Source organism: Spermophilus citellus, assembly GCF_964194105.1.
Source record: "Spermophilus citellus genome assembly, chromosome: X".
Taxonomy (NCBI): Eukaryota; Metazoa; Chordata; class Mammalia; order Rodentia; family Sciuridae; genus Spermophilus; species Spermophilus citellus.
In genome coordinates, this window is record NC_138190.1 from 32,194,983 (window position 1) to 32,218,929 (window position 23,947).

A 23,947-nucleotide genomic window follows, 5' to 3' on the forward strand; every position below is an offset into this window, starting at 1 on the left:
TCAGAAATTTGTCTTTCTCTTTATCTCACATCATTCTCCATGAGTAGAAGGGAATAGTGTCAAGATTTATTCCCCTGCTAACATCAATTATGGCATCACAACTATCCTTGTCCCTGAAGTGGCCATAGTTGGTTTTAAAATCACACTCATTTTTGTATTGTTCAGACTTCTAGAAAGTGCTTTCCTAGGTTGGGTAAGTCATATAAATTGGCCAGAAGAGGTGGCACCCACCCCTTTCCCTTCTTCCTAGCCCTTCCTATCTTGGAACATTCCCCCTTCCCTGTGATGCAAGACAAATTTATCTGGACCACTCCTGTGGGATTGTGTTATGGATGTTTATTTACAAATATTATCATCTTTATTGAAATGCAAACTTTGCAAAGGTCAGATCATTTCCTTTTCCGAAATTCTAGTCTAGCCCACTGTCTAAGACACAATACACTTTGGAAACATCTGATTTATATCTATGGATAAATGAATGAATGTGAAGCTGTGGATGGTCCCTTGGTGATCTGGAGAGACTGCTGGTGGGGAGGGAGGACAATATAAGACTCCCTCCTCACTTCTACTGATGGTCCGATCCTGCTAGAACTAATAAGCAGCTATTTATTTATTGAAACCTACTATGTGCAAGGAACAAGGGAAGCTCCAAGACAGATCTTTTTATCATACCTCTTTCCTATCTCTAGATTCTCCTCTCTCTCTCTCTCTCTCTCTCTCTCTCTCTCTCTCTCACACACACACACACACACACACACACACACACACCTTCCAAGCCACTTCTTTCTGTTTGCTTTTGTGGAAAGCCTGGGACAGAGAGGTAGGAAAGTGGAAATACTCAGGGCTGTCACATCTACATCTGGGGTTCTGCACTGCCAGTTCACATTTTCTGAATGAGTTATTTCTATGTACCTTCACAGCAGCCAGCACCACAGTGCCTTGCATACATTATATGCTCAATGGGTACTTGTCAACTGATTTTATACAAGTATCTGACAGTATAAATACATTATGAAAAATGAGGAGGCTGGGCACTAAAAGAGTCAGGATTTTTTTTTTTTCAAAAAATACACAGCAGTGGAATTAGGCTTAAAGTTCAAATGCTCTTGCACCCTGCCCTGTTGTATCTGTAACCAGAACAAACGGATAAGGTGGTTGAAGGGTGATTCAACCTTTGCCCCCTCTCTGCAATTGAAAGCATTCACAGCTTTGAGGTGGCTCCCACTGGCTGACTTGCTGTGGAGTTGTCAAGAGCATAGAGTTATTCTTTACACATCAAAAGAAGATGCTGTTTAATTTGAGGATCCTGTTCAACAATGCATCTCTTAGAAATGGTCACAATTTTGTGGTACGAAATTTTCGGTAAGTGACAGAGATTTGGGTCTGGTTTAGGAACCATAGTGATAAATGAAATTGCATTCTGCAGAGGAGTGCAGTTGCAAAAGATCTCTTTCTGCAGAGTGTAACAGCATGGTCTAGCTTACGTGAGACAGCTGTCTCTAATTCCAGTGAAGCTTTCATTTCTCAGTCTTTCTGTAATCAGATTTCATTGTGCACCGGGTTGGGGGAAGCTACCAGCAGCAGGTATAACAGACTAAATATTCTTGACATCTTCCATTTGTGTACATTTTAAACAAGCAACTGGCTGAAGGAAATGAGAGGAACTAATTTACGCAGGGCCTTCAACTTGTATTTGGGTTTTCTGGAAAATAATATATCACTCTAGGGTGTTGGGACTAATCAGTTCCTTTTAAAAGCAGACTACAAATAGCAACCCGGAAAATATTTACAAAGCTACAGTAAAGGACCCTTATATGTAATGAGGATAACTGTGGGGTTTTTTTTTGTTTATAAAATCCAAATTTGAAATTCATCTCTGAAATTGTTGGTGGCATGTGCAAAGGAGGTTGCCTACAATGAATTCATGATAAAAGCTTATATCCTGCTTGCAGCCATTGAGCATGTGGTTGAAGGTGACATGGAGGATGGCAGTGGGGAAGAGGGAAGAGAGAGCAGGAAAATGAGTTAGCTGGGTAAGCAAGGCCATGAAGTACAGACACGAGTGCCAGGAAGCTTCTAGAGTATAATTGCCTGTTGACAATCAGAATTTCCTCAGAGCCTCTTTACACTCTAAACCAACCTTAAAAGAACCTCTCTGACTTCCTAAAGGAAGAAGGTTCTGGTGTGGAGTTTTCTCCTACTATTAGGAAGTGGACCTAATCTGACAGTGGCCCTGGGCCTCACTTCTCTGGATCACCTGACAGCTCTAGGTTCTCTGTACTCCACTGTTAGCTCTCCTTCTCCTCCTCCTCCTCCTTCTCCTCCTCCTCCTCCTCCCCCTCCTCCTCCTCCTCCTCCTCCTCCTCTCCTCAGCCTTATTTTTCTTTTTGGTACTGGGGATTGAACCCAGGGGCACTTTGCTACTTAGCCACACCCCTAGCCCCTTCTAATTATTTAATTTTGAGAAAGGTCTCTCTAAGTTGCTTAGGGTCTTGCTACATTTCTGAGGCTGACCTTGACTTGGCATCCTCCTGCCCCATCCTCCTAAATTGCTAGGATTATAGGCATCTGCTACTACGCCTGGCTAGCACCACTTCTTTGGTGAGGCTCTTGGAAGTCAAAATGGCATAGTGACTGATGATGTAAATTAAGCCCATAGTATTAGACTTAGGTGAGACTTCATAGCTATGAAATAATGCCTTCTCTTATTTTATAGAGAAGATCAATGAAACCCACAGAGATTATGGGGTTTACCAATTAATGCCAGAGTTAGGCCATATAATCCAAGAATCTGGAGAAAAACTCGGATTTAAGAGCCTAAAGAACTAAGTTCTGGGGCTGGAACTAACTAGCTATATGACCTTAAATAAGTCATTAAACTAATCTGTAATGTTGTTTCCCCTACAAAATGGGAAAAGGATAATACTTGGCTCTGCCTACATTACAAGGTAGTTCAATCATTAAGCCTACAAACATTAATTGAGCACCATTTCATGCCATGCCCTATGCAAGATGTTGGATATATAGTAGTAAATAAGGTAATAAGATATTTCATGCCGGGGCTGGGGTTGTAGCTCAGTGGTAGAGCACCTGCCTTGCATGTGTGAGGCACTGGGTTTGATTCTCAACACCACACAAAAATAAATAAACAAGATAAAGTAATTGTGTCCATCTACAACTAAAAGAATACATTAAAAAAGATACTTCATTCCAGCCACATGAAGTCACAATCTAGTGATAATCAATGAGACAGTGTGTGAGACCTATAAAGTAACAGATCAATGTCCGTTGTTTCTTTATTATCTTATTCCAGTGAGTTATATCAGATAAAAATGTGATGGAATTTTATTCCATACTTTTAAAAAAATTTTAAACAATGTTTAGTTGTTGATGAATCTTTATTTATTTTATTTATTTTTATGTGGTGCTGAGGATTGAACCCAGTGACTCACACATGTTGGGGAAGTGCTCTACCACTGAGCTACAACCCCAGCCCTTATTCCATAGTTTTTAACAAAGAAAAAAATTGTTGAGATGAAAATACTCTAATGAATGGATAACCAAAACTTGATACTTGTACTCTTCTTGGAAAATTACAGTTGTTTGATTTTTTTAAACTATTCTTGCAGATTAAATTTGGCAGGTAGAACTTCTTCCAAATAACTGGGCCTTTTTTGAATATACACTAATATTCTCTTCTCTATATCCAATTAGCTAGACTACATTTCTGAAAATCCTGGCTAGCTATCTTTCATAGTGAAGGAGACAAGGGCAAAATATGGCTAAAGCAAGCCAAATCTATACTTGCTGTTTGAAAATAAGAAAGCCTCAAGCCACCTAGGTTGTGAGAAATCCAATAGTACGTCTCCATTGAAAAAATAAGTTATCCTTGAAATGGTTTCAATACGGTGTTCTCGTGTGGCACAGGTATTTTTCTTTCCTACTATGTTGTTTAGCCATACTACCTGCCAGCTAGATGAATTCAGAATTGCTGGTCTTTAATAAGACCTACAACCTTTCATAAAAAAAAAAAAAAAAAAAAAAAAAAAACCTCCCCTCAATGAGAGAGAAAAGCTCCTGGGCAACTTTGTGTTATATTTTTATTTTGATTTTCAGCCTTCCACCAAGATTTGGGTTCTTTGTGTTTTTTTCCCATCTCTTGGAGAAAGTGGAAGATCCTTGTTATGCAACATACCATATGAGTTTACCACTAGAGACTAATGGGAAATAGGTGGTTAGGATTTGGCAGTGCTATAAAAAAGAAATTGCACAGTTTTGAAGTGAGGAGCCATTTTGCCATGGACAAGATAAAATAACAGCTGAAGTGAGACTGTAGCCATCTACACAGGCCCCTGGATCAATCATTTTTAGTCAATTAATTTTTCTTTTTTACAAAATCAATAAGATCAGACACCAAGACTGCTGAAAACATCCAATCCACAGGCTTTCCATCTCACAAACAAGGCTCTGGAGCCTGGCTGTGTTTGGATAATAGTGTCCTATGATTTGTTGCCTATTAGGGAAACCACTTAGAGCTTTTAAAGAAACCACTAAAAATCTCTTTCTTTATCAGAGAAGACCAATTTGTAAGCGCAGTTCAATTTCATCTCACAAATAGAAATTTCTTCAAAGAATATTGAGCTAAGCTACCAATTCTGTAGAGGTTATGGATTGGAGCTGGAGGTGACTGGTTTTCAGCTATTTCATTCCAGACCTCTATAAGGACTCACATAACTCATTATGTTCCCTTCATCCCACACACGTGCCCATCTGTACACACATGGACACACAGATGAAGCAATTACAGACCTTCCATGCTTTTGTATAGAGGAGAGAAAACAGTGCTCTTTGATTATTCACATTTTATGTCAAAACTAAAATGAATGCCTTTTGAAAAAAACATTCATCTTAACTTGACTTCAGAAAACCATGTAAGACATGATACTAGGACCAGAATAGAGACATGATGTTTCCTTTGGCCAACAGCCGAATTGTTTCCTAGTTTGTTATTTTTAGCAATTTAACTAAGAAAAGAACCCATGTATTTTTAAGCAGGTTCAGGTTTCCAGCCCTTTCATAATAAATCTACCTAAAGTAAGCCCTCATCTGATCTTCAAGTCTCAGAGAGTTTCCACAAATTTAGAATATTAACAATCAAAGATATTTTAGAAACACCCTTTCACTCAGTTGTTAATAATAATTTACACTTCATATGGACATACTCTTTCCATGAGTTGAGAAGATTTCAAGTGAATTCTGCTTAAAAATGATTATAGCTGCTAAAAATAAAATTAATAATTTTAGAAAATATTTGTATTTTTTTATATATACATATATCCACGGAATCATTTCAAAAGTATTGTGAAAATAAAGTTGCTTTCCCTTGCTTACTTTCTAATATACCTTTTTGAGAATGAGAGAAAGGGATGAGATTAAAGAGAACTGAGAATTGAGAAATATTGTGTTTATAAACATCATGAGTATTGTGGAAGACAAAGACATGGAGAAGCACTAATTTAGTTCATTTTCTCAGTTTTTTCAAATGGGCAATTGAGACCAGAGATGGCCAATGACCTTCCCAAGGTCATAGTTTATTCCTGCAACTGGGCTGTAGTAGGTCATATTCAACTATTTAAAGCCACAGTTCTTTTCAATATGCTAACTTTGGTCCCTCCAAATTGATCAGGTTGGCCAATCTACCCTTGCCCCTCCTTTTTTAGGTATGACCAGAATAACTCAAAAAAGTAAAAAAAAAAAAAAACACAAGAAAATATGCCTTAACTCTTGCATTAATAAAAGGTTAAGAAAATATCAATTTCAGGCTTCAGGCCTTTTGGCCCTCTCTTATGACTCCAGAAGCTAAAGTCTTTATCTCAGATTCTCAAGGGAGTTCAGAATATCATTTGACACTGAAGTTTTCTCTATTCTGGCAAAGTCAGTATCTGACTGACCATATTTTACTCAAATCAAACACTTTCTTTTCCAACAAAATACAGTTATAGCAGAGAACCCCTCCAAATCTCTTCCATCCCCCAATTTACCAGATTTGGAAAATGCAGACTGTAGCAATGAAAGGCTTCATTTTGCCAGTAGCAAATTCTCTTCCATTTTCTAACTAGGAAGATATTTGGGTAAAGCTAATTCAAGAATCTATTATTACCTTGGCTTAGCTTCTTAGCATTCAGTGATTTGAGGTTAAGAAATCTCTGTAATTACTTTTTCAAGGGGTAAAATTAATATAAAGAATGAGTCGTGCCTTTTTTTTCAAAGGCTCTGGCTCTAGCCAGGCTGCAAATGACATTTTAAAAAATCTTTATTTTATTTTGTTTTTTGATTGACACATAATATTAGTACACATTTATGAGGTACAATGTGATATTTTGATTCATGTATATATCGGATAGTGATCAACTCAGGGTAATTAGCATATCCATCACCTTGACAGTTTTGATGGAAAATCTGTAAGTGGCTCCCATTGTTTTCCCAAAAGTTGTCTCCTCCTTATTATATGTGAGCTAAAGAATGATAATGTGCTGTAGGTCTGGTTTAGCAAGGCAATTGCTTATTTCTTTCTGGCTTACTTCTTATACACTCTGATATAAGAAGACCAAGCCTTTGATGGAAGGATAACATAGTGATTTGGGCCTTGGTTCTGGAGCTTGTGAGCCAGAGCAGGCTGTCTCTAATTGAGGCATGGAGTCTCTTTAGGAACTTAATGACCTTATGCCAGCAGCTGTGACTAATTCAAGTGTGCATTTATCATCAAAAAGCAAGAAAATTATTGATACAGACCAGATAAAAAGAAGCCTGTATTAGAGGCATTTCTATGTGCTCCAATTGTAGAGCTCTAATTCTCTAATTTTTATTAACTTTGCAAAGAGGAGTGGCAGCTTCATTTTGGAGCCAAAGGGAGGTCTTTGAGGAGATAATAAACAGGATAGGAATTTAAAGTTGGACCATTGTGTTTGCTTTCCTTCCAGTGATAAATTTTCCTGGTTAGTTCTTGATATCTCTGAAAAACAACTCTTTCCCAAGCTAACATTTCCTGCCCCACCTCTTGGATAGAATGGAGGGAGGTGGTGATTACTCTAATGACTTTTCAACCATATAAACAGCATGGCCCCCTTCATCAGTAGAGCTACAGTTTTTTAAAAAGTTTTCTAGTTAATCACTCAAGTCCTCACACACTGGTGTGACAAAATGTACAGTATCCATCTCTCTACCATTTTTGTTCCCAAGGACCCTGAGGATTTATTCTATCCAAAAGGGGTTTGTCCATCACTATCACTGTACTTCACATTCAACCCTCACCATGCTGTGGGCAAATGCTGGTCCTGCTTGGTCTTCTCACCAGTTTTTCGGGTTTGGACACTTTATTCAAAGAAATGTTCTTAAGATACAAGGTTATAATGCTCTTGTTTCATGAATATATGTCCAACCCTTGTTCCCAGTAGGAAAACTAATATATCAGACTAGTTGGGCTCTACAGCCTTTCAGCTTTAGCAACACTCTAGGCCACAATCAATTGTCCTCCATGACTCTCTTATTGGTACCAGGAATTGAACCCAGGAGTTCTCAACCACTGAGCCACACACCCCAGCCATTTTTATTTTTTAATTTTGAGACAGGGTCTTGCTAAGTTGCTTAGGGCCTTGCTAAATTGCTTGAGGCTGGCTTTGAACTTGAGATTCTCCTAACTCAGCCTCCCCAGCCACTGGGATTATAGGCATGTGCCACTGTACCTGGCCCTCCATGACTCTTAAACCTGTGTTGAGCCTGGTTCACAGCCTATACTTGCTCTTGCTCAACTTGTTTTGAAGGTTCTTGGTGTCTTGGATCAGAATTTCGTTAAGACATTGAAAATCCATCATGGTAAATCTCTCTAAATTCATTCCCAGAAATCTACTGAATTTGGTGGTTCCAGAGACCTACTATCATTTTTTCTTTTTTTTTTATTGGATGTTCACAACTTTACAAAGCTCATGACAAATCATATTTCATAAATTAGAATCAATTGGGTTATGAACTCCCATTTTTTCCCAAATACAGATTGCAGAATCACATCGGTTACACATCACATTTTTACATACTGCCATATTAGTGACTGTTGTATTCTGCTACTTTTCCTATCCTCTACTATCCCCCCTCCCCTCCCCTCCCATCTTCTCTCTCTACCCCCTCTACTGTAATTCATTTCCCTCCATGTTTGTTATCCCATTCCCCTCATAACCTCTTATATGTAATTTTGTATAACAATGAGGGTCTCCCTCCATTTCCATGTGATTTCCCTTTTTTTTCTCCCTTTCCCTCCTGCCTCATGTCTCTGTTTAATGCTAATCTTTTCTTCCTGCTCATCCTCCCTGTTCTGTTCTTAGTTGCTCTCATTATATCAAGGAAGACATTTGGTATTTGTTTTTTAGGGATTGGCTAGCTTCACTAAGCATAATCTGCTCTAGTGCCATCCATTTCCCTGCAAATTCTGTGATTTTGTCATTTTTTAGTGCTGCGTAATACTCCATGGTGTATAAATGCCACATTTTTTTTATCCATTCATCTATTGAAGGGCATCTGGGTTGATTCCACAGTCTAGCAATTGTGTATTGTGCTGCTATGAACATCGATGTGGCAGTATCCCTGTAGTGTGCTCTTCTAAGCAGGAAGTGTGAATCAGGTGGTATAGCGATACCAGATTTCAAACTATATTACAGAGCAATAGTAATAAAAACAGCATGGTACTGGTACCAGAACAGGCGGGTGGACCAATGGTACAGAATAGAGGACACAGAGACTAAACCACAAAGCTACAACTATCTTATATTTGATAAAGGAGCTAAAAACATGCAATGGAGAAAGGATAGCATCTTCAACAAATGGTGTTGGGAAAACTGGAAATCCATATGCAACAAAATGAAACTGAATCCCCTCCTCTCGCCATGCACAAAAGTCAACTCAAAGTGGATAAAGGAGCTAGATATCAAATCAGAGACTCTCCGTCTGATAGAAGAAAAAGTTGGCTCCGATCTACAGATTGTGGGGACGGGCTCAAAATTCCTTAATAGGACACCCATAGCACAAGAGTTAATAACAAGAATCAACAAATGGGACTTTCTTAAACTGAAAAGTTTTTTCTCAGCAAGAGAAACAATAAGAGAGGTAAATAGGGAGCCTACATCCTGGGAACAAATTTTTACTCCTCACACTTCAGATAGAGCCCTAATATCCAGAGTATACAAAGAACTCAAAAAATTAGACAATAAGAAAACAAATAACCCAATTAACAAATGGGCCAAGGACCTGAACAGACACTTCTCAGAGGAGGACATACAATCAATCAACAAGTACATGAAATAATGCTCACCATCCCTAGCAGTCAGAGAAATGCAAATCAAAACCACCCTAAGATACCACCTCACCCCAGTAAGATTGGCAGCCATTATGAAGTCAAACAAGTGCTGGCGAGGATGTGGGGAAAAGGGTACTCTTGTACACTGCTGGTGGGACTGCAAACGGGTGCGGCCAATTTGGAAAGCAGTATGGAGATTCCTGGGAAAGCTGGGAATGGAACCACCATTTGACCCAGCTATTGCCCTACTATCATTTTTTCATTCATTTACTTGAATTATTTGTTGAGTGCCTACTCTATCTCAAGTACTGTAATAAATACTGGGTATATATTAGTGAATAAAACAGGCAAAGTCCCTGACATCATGGATCATATAATCCAATAAGAAGTTTAAAAGTAAGCAACAGACAGACATATGAATATATATTAAAAACCATGACAAATGTTATGAACAAATTGAAGGTAAAATTAAGAACACTTAGCACTATTAGGGAAGGAATCTCACAGGAGACAGTATTTAAACTCCCAGCCCAAAGAGAAGGAGTCAGCCTTGGAGCTGAGGGAAGAGTGTTATAGACAGAAGAAATGATATATCAAAGTGTCCTGTGTTGAGAAAGCATTTGGAGTAAAGGATGCCTTTCTCTTTCATGGTTCTAATATGCATGAATTTTAACCACCACAGTTTAGTTAATAGCACTAGTATCCCAAAAATACAGTTTAATTTTTTTTCCATTTTTTATTTGCTTTTTTCTTTTTTAAAATTGATTTAAAAAATGACAGCAGAATGCATTACAATTCTTAATACACATATATACCACAATTTTTCATATCTCTGTATATAAAACATGTTGACACCCAATTCGTGTCTTCATACATGTACTTTGGATAATGATGCCCATCACGTTCCACCATCCTTGCTAGTCCCCTGCCCACTCCCTTTCCCTCCCACCCCTCTGCCCTATCTAGAATGCATCTATTCCTCTCATGTTCCCCCTCCCTACCCCAATATTAGTCAGCCTCTTTATTTCAGAGAAAACATTCAGCATTTGTTTTTTTGGGATTGGCAAACTTCACTTAGCATTATCTTCTCCATCACCATCTATTTACCTGCAAATGCCATGATTTTATTCTCTTTTATTGCTGAGTAAAATTTCATTGTGTATATATATGCCACTTTTTAAAAAAATCCATAACTCTGCATCTAATAGAAGAAAAAATAGGCCCTAATCTTCATCATGTGGGATTAGGCCCCAACTTCCTTAATAAGACTCCTATAGCACAAGAATTAAAACCAAGGAATAATAAAAGACCCAGAATAGCAAAAACAATGCTAAGCAGGAAGTGTGAATCAGGCGGTATAGTGATACCAGACTTCAAACTATACTACAGAGCAATAGTAACAAAAACAGCATGGTACTGGTACCAAAACAGGCGAGTGGACCAATGGTGCAGAATAGAAGACACAGTAACCAATCCACAAAACTACAACTATCTTATATTTGATAAAGGGGCTAAAAGCATGCAATGGAGGAAGGATAGCATCTTCAACAAATGGTGCTGGGAAAACTGGAAATCCATTTGCATCAAAATGAAACTGAATCCCTTTCTCTCGCCATGCACAAAAGTTAACTCAAACTGGATCAAGGAGCTCGATATTAAATCAGAGACACGGCGTCTGATAGAAGAAAAAGTCGGCTATGATCTACATACTGTGGGGTCGGGCTCCAAATTCCTCAATAGGACACCCATAGCACAAGAGTTAACAACCAGAATCAACAAATGGGACTTACTCAAACTAAAAAGTTTTCTCTCAACAAAAGAAACAATAAGAGAGATAAACAGGGAGCCTACATCCTGGGAACAAATCTTTACCCCACACACTTCAGATAGAGCCCTAATATCCAGAGTATACAAAGAACTCAAAAAATTAGATAATAAGATAACAAATAACCCAATCAACAAATGGGCCAAGGACCTGAGCAGACACTTCTCAGAGGAGGACATACAATCAATTAACAAGTACATGAAAAAATGCTCAACATCGCTAGCAGTCAGAGAAATGCAAATCAAAACCACCCTAAGATACCATCTCACTCCAGTAAGATTGGCAGCCATTAAGAAGTCCAACAACAACAAGTGCTGGCGAGGATGCGGGGAAATGGGTACACTTGTTCATTGTTGGTGGGACTGCAAAATGGTGCAGCCAATTAGGAAAGCAGTATGGAGATTTCTTGGAAAGCTGGGAATGGAACCACCATTTGACCCAGCTATTCCCCTTCTCGGTCTATTCCCTAAAGACCTAACAAGAGCATGCTACAGGGACACTGCTACATCGATGTTCATAGCAGCACAATTCACGATAGCAAGATTGTGGAACCAACCTAGAAGCCCTTCAATAGATGAATGGATTAAAAAAATGTGGCATTTATACACAATGGAGTATTACTCTGCAATAAGAAATGACAAAATCATAGAATTTGGAGGGAAATGGATGGCATTAGAGCAGATTATGCTAAGCGAAGCTAGCCAATCCTTAAAAAACAAATGCCAAATGTCTTCTTTGATATAAGGGGAGTAACCAAGGACAGGGTAGAGACGAAGAGCTTGAGAAGAAGATTAACATTAGACAGGGATGATAGGCGGGAGGGAAAGGGAGAGAGAAGGGAAATTGCATGGAATTGGAAGGTGAGCCTCAGGGTTATACACAATTACATATAAGAGGAAAGGAGGAGTAGGAGAAAAATTATATAAGTGGAAGAAACGATTTATAGTAGAGGGGGTGGAGAGAGAGAAGGGGAGGGGAGGGGAGGGGAGGGGAGGGGGGATAGTGGAGAATGGGATAGACAGCAGAATACATCAGTCACTAGAAAGGCAATTTGTAAATCAATGGAAATGTAACTGATGTGACACAGCAATCTGTATACAGGGTAAAAATGGGAGTTCATAACCCACTTGAATCAATCTGTGAAATATGGTATATTAAGAACTATGTAATGTTTTGAACAACCAACAATAAAAAAAAGAATTAAAACCAAGAATCAATAAATTGGATGGAATCAAACTAAAAAGTTTCTTCTCAGCAAAAGAAACAATCTTTGAGGTGAAGAGAGAGCCTACATCCTGGGAGCAAATTTTTACCCCTCACACATCAGATAGAGCATTAATCTCTAGTGTATATAAAGAACTCAAAAAACTAAGCACCAAAAACACAAATAACCCAATCAACAAATGGGCCAAGGACCTGAATAGACACTTCTCATAAGAGGATATACAATCAACCAACAAATATATGAAAAAATGCTCAGCATCTCTAGCAATCAGAGAAATGCAAATCAAAACCACTCTAAGATATCATCTCATTCCAGTCAGAATGGCAGCCATTATGAAGACAAACAACAATAAGTGTTGGTAAGGATGTGGGGAAAAGGTACACTCATACATTGCTGGTGGGACTGCAAATTGGTGCAGCCAATATGGAAAGCAGTATGGAGATTCCTTGGAAATCTGGGAATAGAATCACCATTTGACCAGGTATCCCTCTCCTCGGTCTATACCCAAAGGACTTAAAAACAGCATACTACAGGGACACATCCCTATCAATGTTTATAGCAGCAAAATTCACAATAGCTAAACTGTGGAGCCAACCTAGATGCCCTACAGTTCAAATTTTTATTACCATAAATTGTCAGTAATTGTATAAAGTGAAATCTATATTGTTAGCTCTTCAGTCCACAAATCAGTATGCAAATAACAGATATGCATCATGATCAGTGACCAATCACATCACTTCTTTCAAGTCTGTTGGTAATTGGTCATTGCCTATCTGTTACTCAATTCACATACAGACAGCAAAGAGTGTAGTTGTGCAGCCTCCTTTTCTCCTAGTGATAAACCCATGGATGTTTTATGGAAATGGATAATCAAAAGAGGGAATTGCCAGCTGACAAGAAAGTTCAATAGAGAAATAAAATGTGATAGCACTGCAAGTTAAATTTGAACTGAATGTAGATAGAATTATGGAAGAAAAAGCTGATTGAGACATTGTCAACATTGCCTCTGTTTGAGAAGCACTAGATACACAGCCAGAGGAATTTAGTGAAGGCAAGGCTATTGATGTAAATGCTGAAAATGGTTGTGATGATAAGGATAGAGATGTCCCAGAGGATGTTATTCTTTGTGGATTAATAAGAATAAAGTGATTTTTTTCTGCTTCTTCTTCTTCAAAAAAGATGTCTTAGAGGAAGTGACAAAACACTTGACATTAAAGGAATTCTAAGAGATGTTATTAAACACTGAAAGTGCAAAGGATAAAATGTTGGAAGTTAGTTCAAACTGGGAATGGAATATGATAATTCACCAAAGCACAGAAAAGATGCTTTCTCTATATGCTAAGTTATATGATTAGAAGGCAAGCACTTTGCAAACTACCTCTGACAAGAGATTTTTGCAAAAAAATAAACTACTATAATTCTCAGTGTTTCTTTTAAAATTGTGGTGTAGCAAATATACATCAGTTTTACTTTTTATCACTTCCCTACACATTTGAATGGGCCATAAAAGAGTTTTCTATGCTTTAACAAAAATTTTTAAAATCATGGAATGAAGCTAGGCACAGTAGTACAGGCATGTAATCCCAGAGACTCAGGAGGCTGAGCAAAAGAATTGCAAGTTCAAGGCCAGCCTCACCAACTTAGTGAGGCCCTGTCTCAAAATAAAGAAATACAAAGGGCTGGGGTGGTAAAGAGTCTCTGAGATCAACACTCAGTATCCAAAAAAAAAAGTCATAGAATGATCATTATTTTCCCCACTATTAAGGTTGCTTTGCACAGTTTAAGATTTAATGGTTATTTATAGTCTCACACTACTATGCAAAGCCAAGACAGCCTACCTGTTTTTCTTTTTTAAAGCAAGCTTTGGAAGACATTATGCTTAGTGAAATGAGCCAGTCACAAAGACAAATATTCCATGATTTCATTTATATGATGTGTCTAAAATAGTCAAAGTCATAGAATCAGGTGATACAATAGTGGTTGTCAGGATCTGGGGAGTGATAGGTATGGGGAGTGTTCAACTGATATATAAGGTTGCAGTTATGCAAAATGAGAAAATTCTAAAGATCTGTTGTACAACTTAGTGTCTATAGTTAGCAATATGGTATTGTACACTACAAAATTTGTTAGAATACCAGACTTCATGTTAAATGTTCTTTCTGAAAAACAAACAAACAAAACCAAAAAAGGACACAAGGAAGCATTGGTGGAGTGAGCTTATCTGTTACCTGTTTATTGCTGGTGCAATCTCAGGGCAACAAGAGTGAGAGGAACATCATCGGAAGCCATTATCATGGAAGAGAGATTCTTCTGATCACATATACACCCAGGAGAAGTATTTAAAATACAATTTCTGTTCTATATAAATTTGAATATCAAATTTGGCAAAAGTGAAAGATTCAATCAGGATGTTTGTTCTTTCTACCTTTGTACTTATATGCCTTCTGTCAGTGGACACAGAAATGGTTCTATCTCAAATATAATCCCAACAGCGGAATATAAATCTGAACCCTAAACACAAGCTTAACCCCACCTCCAACCCAGAAACGTCTCAAAGTGTGTAAGAAGAAATATAAAAAAGCCACAGAGATTTTATATCTCCTTCAATCTGTCTTTTATTTTCTAGCAGGGGAAGGGTAATAAGAACTGGAAGTTGGAGTAGTAAAGTTGGTTCTCCCTTTTTCTGTATCCTTTCATGAAAAGTTGGGAGAAAAGTTTAGATCCTTGAAATTTTACCTTTTCCTTTTTATTTCTACTTGGATTTCTCTGAGGCTCAACAAGAACAACATAATTTTAAAATCTATGATATTATTTTAAATGAAACTTGGAATCCTGTGATAATTGAGAAGGAAGGTATATGACAAAATCCTACAGAAGATGAGAGTGGCAGAGAATATTGAATTCCTTATATTCAGTTTTCATTAGCTCCAAAGTAACTAGAAGTCTGAGCTTGAGTTCAAGAGAAAAATTAAGGCCTTGAAATTAGAACCGTAGTTGTTTTTCCTGTTGTTGGTGAGGTGAGTTCTACAGCTATGGTGATGCTCCCCAAATTCCTGAAACATAGAAGTAGGGTTTTCCAGAAAAGTATTTAAAATAATGTTTAAGGAAGTCTTAAGTCATGGAATAGAAACTTGTTTATGTAAAAAAAAAAAAGAGTCAAGAGAGTATATCTTCTACAATTATATGTTGCTTTGATCTTATTTCACAATTAAAAAAATATTTTCAAAACTGCCCTAAATGTGAATTATTAAAGATTAAGCTACTGTGCCTCCATTCCAGGCCAGATATGTAAAATAGGTTTTACAGATCCTCCAAAGCCTCCAGTTGACCCTGAAAATGCATGAATATCTGTCAATGGATCTACTTCTCAACAGGGTCAGTATTGCTATATTACAAGTGTTGCTTAATATTATCACGAATTAATATTATCAGAGCCAAACATATAACTTAAAATCTCACATAAATTCAAATTTCCTACCAAAAGGCCATGCTTCCAAAGCTGTTGAAGTACTATGATTGAGATATTATGTACACTTAAATATGCTTTTTGCTAGGGTTCCAGTAGAAGGAAGCAAATGAAGTCCTGTTATAAAAACTTTTTAGCCATCAGAATGTTTTTGTATATATACAAACTAGTTTTTAAAATATTTTGCTCTTCTTAGTCTCAATATTTTTGTTTAGGTTTTGCTACATGGATTATCTATTAGTATAATAGCATATATATTATAAATAAGTAAGCATAAACTATGAACCCATGCTCATAATTTTTTTTAAATGCAAGGGTATGTAGTTCAGAAATTAAGGTCATTATTTATTATGACCTTAGTTATTATGTAATGTATACATGTACTTGAACATCACATCATACCCATAAATATATACAATTATTATTTTTCAAATAAAATGAAACAAAACTTTTTTTTAAAAAAAAGAAAAGAAAATCATTAAAAACAAAACAAAGAGAGGGGATAAAAGGAGGATTTTTAGAAAGTGTTACCTTTGTGTATGATGTGCCCTCCCATCAAGTGGGTACCTTTTCTTCAGTTTAAGCATAGGGAAAGTGGTTCCAATGGGACTAATATCCTCACTAGGAGAGTTTGGGGGCCCTGCAAACAGATGTCAGTACTATGACTGAGAAAACTAAAGTAAGAAGTACTGGCTAATTAGCTGTTCTGAGGACAAACCAAGAGAGGCGTCTATTCTGAGATGGACCTGACTCTTGTCAGAGCAATGAGTATGGAAGATATGGAAGACTTCACATGAACCAATATGGTGTAGCAAAGAAACTTACCATCATATTGTTTCAGATAGGACCAAGAGATCTCCTGAAGAAGTGGAAAAATCTTAGAAACAAAAAGGTTGGTGTATCTCTTCAGTGACAGAGGAAATGTAATAATGTAATTGTCCACATCAAGAACTGGTGTGAGAGATTCCTGGTGATGATGGAACTCTCCAAAGGATCCCCCAGAGCAACCTGCAAGACAGAATCAGCCTCAAACCCCTAAACCAACACTAGATAGTCTGAACATAAGCTTAGAACAGAACTGGACTTTCTATTGGCTCTTAACTTCTCACCTTCCCTTGGCTTCACTTGGAGAAATGGATGGCAAGGACACAGAGGAAACAGCTCATAGCCCTTCTTCCCCCATAGAGAAGGCCTGTTTGTATCAAGCATGAGTTAGAAGATAAAGGTGTCAACTTGCAGTAAAGTTCTTAAGCATTTTAAAAAAATGTTATTATATTATTACATGTTATTTTACTTGTTATTTTACTGTTATTAACTCTTTGGGTTAATATAATAAGCAGAGGTCTTCTTGTTTGTGAAAGTTACAAGAAAAGCTACAGGGTCCATTGTATTTTCATTCAGGAACAAAAAAAAAAAAAAAAAAAAAAAAACCCAGAGCCAAAAGAACAAGTCTTAAGAACACATTCGAAAGGGAGTTGTAGAGGGAGTGTGAAATGGTATCTACAGTGCATTACAAATTCTGCTTATACAGTCTAATAATTTTAATAATAATAGTTAAATGTATAAAATGCATATTATATGCCAGACACTATCTGTTTTATATGTATTAAATGATTTCATCTTTGCAATAACCCTGTAAGATTATTATACTCATTTTGTCAGTGAGAACTTTAGGTACAGAGAGAAGTTAAGAAACTTGCAGGAAATTCCATGACTAGTAAGGGTCAAAGCTACTCGTATGGGCTATTTCAAGTGAATCATGTTTTGGTTTGGATATGAGGTGTCCCCAAAAAGCTTATGTTTAAGACAATGCAAGAAGGTCCAGAAGAGAAATGATTGTGTTGTAAGAGTCTTAACTCAAATCAGTGAATTAATACCTGATGGGATTAACTGAGTGGTAACTGAAGGTAGGTAGGGTGTGGCTGGAGGAGGTGAGCATTGGGGGTGTGCTTTTGGGGCATATATTTTGTATCTGGAGAGTGGAGTCTCTCTACTTTCTGATCATCACGTGAGCTGCTTCCCTCTGCCACACTCTTCTGCCATGATGTTCTGCCTCGCCTTGAGCCCCGAGGAATAGAGCTGGCTATCTATGGACTGAGACATCTGAAACCATGAGCCCCCAAATAAACTTTCCTCCTCTAAAATTGTCCTTTTCAGGTCCTTTAGTCACAGCAGCAAAAAAAGCTGACTAAAACAAATCAGAATCCAATTTCTTTCCTCAAATTCTTCTTTTCTTTCAACCATTCAAAGTACTTTTCTTTCAACCATCCAAAGTACTGGATATCTGAAATATAAATCATGGCCATATCAGTTTCAAAACACTAACACTTTGTAGGCACACACCAGAGCATTGTCATATTTTGTTTGAAGAATAGAAAAACAGACCACTGTACAACATGTTTTTTTTTCTTAAGTCAATTTTTCTCTTCTTTTTCTTCTTTTATAGGTGTGGACAACCGCTACAAAATGAAGTACGGCTAAAGGGTCGTGACCTTCTGACTCTAAAGGACTTTACAGGAGAAGAAATCAAGTACATGCTGTGGCTATCAGCAGATCTGAAATTCAGAATAAAACAGAAAGGAGAAGTACGTAACATTTGCTTTTTACATTCCATTAATGTAATCAGCCTTTTCAAAGGCAATCTTCTCAAAGAAAGAGGGAAAATAAAATACATTAAAATTCCTTAACAGTAGCTAAGTAATGAAACCTCACAGTCAAGGTAATTGATTATCACTGAGTGTACAGGCATATAAAAAGCATAAAAATCAGTTATTCTATGACAAGTCATTGCAATTCTTTCATGTGGAATGCTGAAATTCATTATTAACTGGATCAGAACCTAAGGAACCATTTGTCTGGAAAGATTTTATTTTTACACCTTTTTTCTGTGTATTTTCTATCAAGTTAAAAATAAGGATGGTTTATTTTTTTCTGGCACTAAATTCCAGTTCTAGATGCATATCAGATGTAAGATCATTAGGATAATATTTTAAAATTCTCAACAATGTGATGGTGTTTAAAAAGCATTAGATTAGCAAAGAAACAATTAAATGGTAGCCAAGTAGGGAAAGAGATAGGATATGGTACTTAGCTATAAGCATTATTCTGCATTTTGAGCAATTTATGTTTGAAACACAGTTAATTAATGCAGTGGCTTCATTTAGGCTGCTTAATTGTGAAAGCATTTTTGTATTCCAAGCTTGTTCAAAAGCTTTCTAAAGAGCTTGTTTCAGGTTGATAAAGTTCGACACAACCTTGATTTTCTTATCTAGTTGGCTAGCTCTCCAAGCTTCAATGTACAAACAGAGAACGGGAGTGACTCCAGCTGCTGTGGGTTGGTGTTCCTATGGAACCCTTGAAATGAAGAGAAAAGGTGTCCCTAGATCCCAGGCCTTTGTTCTTCACAGTCTGTACATGAGGAAGGTTAGCTGGCAGAAATCTGTTTGCTGTAGAACTTATCCTATCAGGAAATCCATCAACAGGAGAGGAAGGAGGAAGAGCTCCACCCCACACCCAAACTCTCCAGATTGTTTTCAACTGACTTCCAGAAACAAAGCCTTTGTATTCCCACGAGAATATGAGATGAGCGTCTAGCTGAAAATCTGAGGCTTTCACTACTGACCTAAGTAGGAGTCTTAATGCTTAGTGATCTAGTAGCTTATTCCCAACTGAGAAAACACCACAGAACCAAAAATATTTTCAAGGTCATTAACAATTGAATGGGGATTTCAACAGGGTTAAGTATGACGATGGTTCCAATATGAAATATCATTATACTTTGGAACAAATGCCCAGGTTGAACCCATAATAATTAATATTGCTTTCCTAATTACATGTCAATAAGCTGTGGGAGTAACTATTCCCTTTCCCCATTTGTATTGAAAAAGAAAAAAAAAACTGCTTTAGATTAACTTTTTAAACAATACTGTGAATATTTATTTAAGTGGTGATTAATTATTCTATATTTCTAGTAGTGTAAACAATAAGTTTTGAAACATAATCCTCCATGTTGGATAGGAAATATATTTTGCATTTTAATTATATTTTGTTCTTGATTTTCAGTATTTGCCTTTATTGCAAGGGAAGTCCTTAGGCATGATTTTTGAGAAAAGAAGTACTCGAACAAGATTGTCCACAGAAACAGGTGAGTCCACTGAAGAACTTCCATTTATGTTAAAGAGGACTTAAACCCACTTGTTGTCCGGTAAGGACTTGGGAGTGTAAGTCAGTGGGGGAGTTTGTTTGCCTCTTTAGCAACCACAAATAGCAAACATTTTCACTGGGAGCAGTAGTGTAAGCCCATGAATGCTTCTTCCAATTCTCATAAAAAACTGTGAGCAGAAAGATTAGCTTCATCTCTTGGAATTCCATGACGATTTGAGTACAAGTCCAACACAATTCTTCATGTTGAGGGCAAAATGTAGATGGATGCAAAATCTCAGGCCTTAAACTCATGTGAGTAAATGATGTGTTCATTTTTATGACACATTAAGAATTTTTTCTTGTGTGTCCCATTTCTGCTGGTGGGTGCAAATGATCTCTGCCACATTAGGCAATCCTCAGTTGTTTTAGGGTTTTCTTTGTCAATTTCAGGTCTTCTCTCCCTTCCCCTACAGGCAGGGCTAATCCTGGAGGGTATCTGAATGTCAAGATATCTAGGGATCTGGTTCTTGGTCATCAGAATTTCATCATCAAATGTCTATGTTAGAGTCTGCTGGGACTTCTATATTTCTGTTGGATCTTGGCAATCTCTAATTTACTGCAGGGTTTGCTTCACTCTAATCAAAAGACTGAATATATCTTTGTTTGGTTCTCTATCCAACCTACAATGGGCACAGAGATACCGCAAGGTTGTCTGTGCTCTATTGTTCTTTCCACAAGCTGGGTGCCAGGGAGATTTTTTTTTTTTTTTTTTTTTTTTTTTTTTTTTGCAGATGGGTACCAGGGATTGAACTCAGGGGCACTTGACCACCAAGCCCCCATCCCCAGCCCTATTTTGTATTTTATTTAGAGACAGGGTCTCACTAAGTTGCTTAGTGCCTCACCATTGCTGAGGCTGGCTTTGAACTCGTGATCCTCCTGCCTTAGCCTCCCAAGCCACTGAGATTCAGGCGTGTGCCACCATACCCAGCCAGAGAGCTTTTGAACTGTCACTCCTTTGTAGAGCTCTGTTTTAAAAGCAAGAAACAGTTGTTTTCAGTTCTGGGGTTCTTCAAACTCATCTGAGATTTCTATCATGTTCCCTACCCTTTGGAAATTGGCCTGGGGAACACACATCTGGTACAGTGTCAATTCTATTTCTGTTGCTTCCTCTCTCTTACTCCCCTTTGGGTTCCCAGTGTTGAAGGCCAGGTGATAAAACAGGAGAAAAAACTGGTTCTGACTAGCCATGTGTTTTTCCAAATCTATTGTTTGTGCCTAGAATTCCAGGCTGTGAAACTCAAATTTTCTCATTTTTTCTCAAGCTATTATCTCTGTGATGAGTTTCAAAAAGCCTATTTTGACATTTATAAGCCATGAATTGCCTCTTTCTTTCTCTCTGTATTTCTGCTCCATCAGACCTCCCTTAAATCAATAATATGACTGCTTAAATGGACTATCAGACAAAGCTGAGGAGGAAATATCAAAAACAAAAACATATCAGCTGGGCTAGGGTTGTGGCTCAGTGGTAAACCATTTGTCTAGCACATGTGAAGCACTGCATCTGATCCTCTGCACCACATAAAAAATAAATACATTGGACTGGGTTTGTGGCTCAGTGGTGGAGTGCTTGCCTAGCATGTGTGAGGTACTGGGTTCAATTCTCAGCACCACATATAAATAAAGAAATAAAATAAAGGCACATAAACAACTAAAAATATTAAAATAAATAAATAAATGCATACATAGAATGAAGGTATTATGTCCATCTACAACTAAAAATAATTTTTAAAAATATCAGCTGGTTCTTTTAGTATCTTATCCTAATTTATAAGCATCAGAGCTTTCTAGAGCTTAGATGTAAACCACTACTGTACTACATGTGATTTTTGCCTTCCTTGTAATGAATGATCAATAATGAAATTCACCAAATAGATAACAAAAATGTTTATTATCTAGGGGGATTAAGTGACTTCTAAGTTCACTCAATTAATACAAATAGCACCAGAATTCAAATATCAAACCCACTTTTCTTATTACTGCAATCCCTTTGCTCCTTGAGAGAAGGAAGCTGGAAGAGGAGAAACATATAAGTTTTTCAATCAATAGTTTTCAAATTCTGCTCCCTTCTGACACCAGTCTTTTATGAGTTGAGCTGAATTTTATTTCATCTTTTTAAAAATTTTAGCATTACAAATTAAAACTACACTGAGATCCCATCTCATTACAGTTAGAATGGCAATTATCAAGGATACAAGTAGGGCTGGGGTTGTGGCTCAGTGGTACAGTGCCCACCTAGCATATGTGAGGCACTGGGTTCAATCCTTAGCACCACATAAAAATGAAATAAAGATATTGTGTGCCCACCTACAACTAAAAATCCATATTAAAAAAGAATACAAGTAACAATAAATTTTGGTGAGGATGTGGGGAAAAAGGTTCACTTATATATAGCTGGTGGGACTGAAAATTGGTGCAACTACTCTGGAAAGCAGTGTGGAATGGAACCACCATTTGATCCAGTTATCTCACTCCTCCCTCTATACCCAAAGTACTTAAATTCAGCATACTACAGTGACGTAATGGATCAATGTTTATAGTGGCTCAATTCACAATACTCAAGCTATAGAACCAACCTAGGTACCCTTTACCAGATGAATGGATAAAGAAAATACACTGGAACATTACTCAGTCATAAAGAAGGATGAAATTATGGCATTTGCTGGTAAATGGATGGAACTGAAGATTATCATGCTAAGGGAAATAAGCCAGTCCCAAAAAACTAAAGGCTGAATGTTCTCTCTGATATGTGGATGCTAATTCACAACAAGGGAAGGAAGAGAGGGGAAGAACAGAAGTTCATTGGATTAGACAAAGGGGAATGAAGGGAAGGAAGAGGGGATGGGAATAGGAAAGATACTTAAATGAATTGGACATAACTTTCCTATGTTCTTATATAAATACACAAATAATGAAACTCCACATCATGTACAACCACAAGAATGGGATCCTAATTAGAATAAGTTATACTCCATGTATGTATAACATGTCAAAATACACTCTACTGTCAACTATAACTAAACAGAACAAAATTTAATAGCAAAAAAAATTAGCATTAGTCCTTAACACAGGTGGTCTTCTTGGAATCCGCCAAAAGAACTGTTGAATAGAATTTTGAGTTGATAGATTGACTGAAATGGACTTTTCTTTGTTGTTTGTGTTTCTACCACTTTTCTCTGTTCAACTGTTATGTTTAATATCAAAATGTCCCTGAAGAATTGATCAATTTCACCATTCACAATAATATGGTAGTTAAGCTACGAATGAAAACAAGAGCGAGGATTTAACATGGTTTTGGATGTAGACTTTGTGCCAAGTGCTCTATATTAATTGCATGGATTATCTCGCTTAATCCTCACAACAACTCTATGAGGCAAGACCATTAATGAAAACGGGCTGCAATGGATTCAGGAAATGACCAGTGGAGACATAGTTAATGAACAACAGGCCCAGGATTGGAAGCTATTATTAAATATATTAAATATATTTTAAATATCCAGTTTAATTCAGGCATGTAATGGTCATGTTTTGTTCTAGTAAGTTTTTTTTTCTACAAATGGCATTAAGCCTTTTGTTAAATTTTGGCTTTCTCTAAAGAGGTGTTATAAAACCTGCACATAATTGCAAACCATCACAATAAATATATGAGGGATGTTTGTCCCTTAAAACTTAGGGTTCACAGAGTATTTGTTATTATCCTCAATAAGTACCTGTGGGTCTAATTGCTTATGGCATGCTGCCCAACTTGGTAGTAGAACAACCTGGCAGAGTGAGAAGCTGCTCAAAAGCTTATGGAAATCATAATCATGGTAGAGCATTTCTTTGTGTTTGTGCATCTCAATAGTTGTCATTCAGTATGATTTTTTTCAACAGATAGAACAGGTCCGA

General features: G+C 37.2%; 1 protein-coding gene across 3 annotated transcripts in view; it reads left to right on the forward strand.

The window, feature by feature from the left end:
* Positions 1–1,285: 1,285 nt before the first annotated feature.
* Positions 1,286–23,947, forward strand: part of OTC (ornithine transcarbamylase) — a gene marked incomplete at both ends in the record, with an annotated part of 61,681 nt that continues 39,019 nt past the window's right edge. For all 3 annotated transcript variants that reach the window (XM_081277898.1, XM_081277900.1, XM_081277899.1), the window contains 3 exons: positions 1,286–1,362; positions 18,306–18,444; positions 19,922–20,003. In XM_081277898.1, coding sequence (XP_081134024.1) covers positions 1,286–1,362; positions 18,306–18,444; positions 19,922–20,003 — 298 coding nt within the window. The remainder of the gene's footprint in view (positions 1,363–18,305; positions 18,445–19,921; positions 20,004–23,947) is intronic.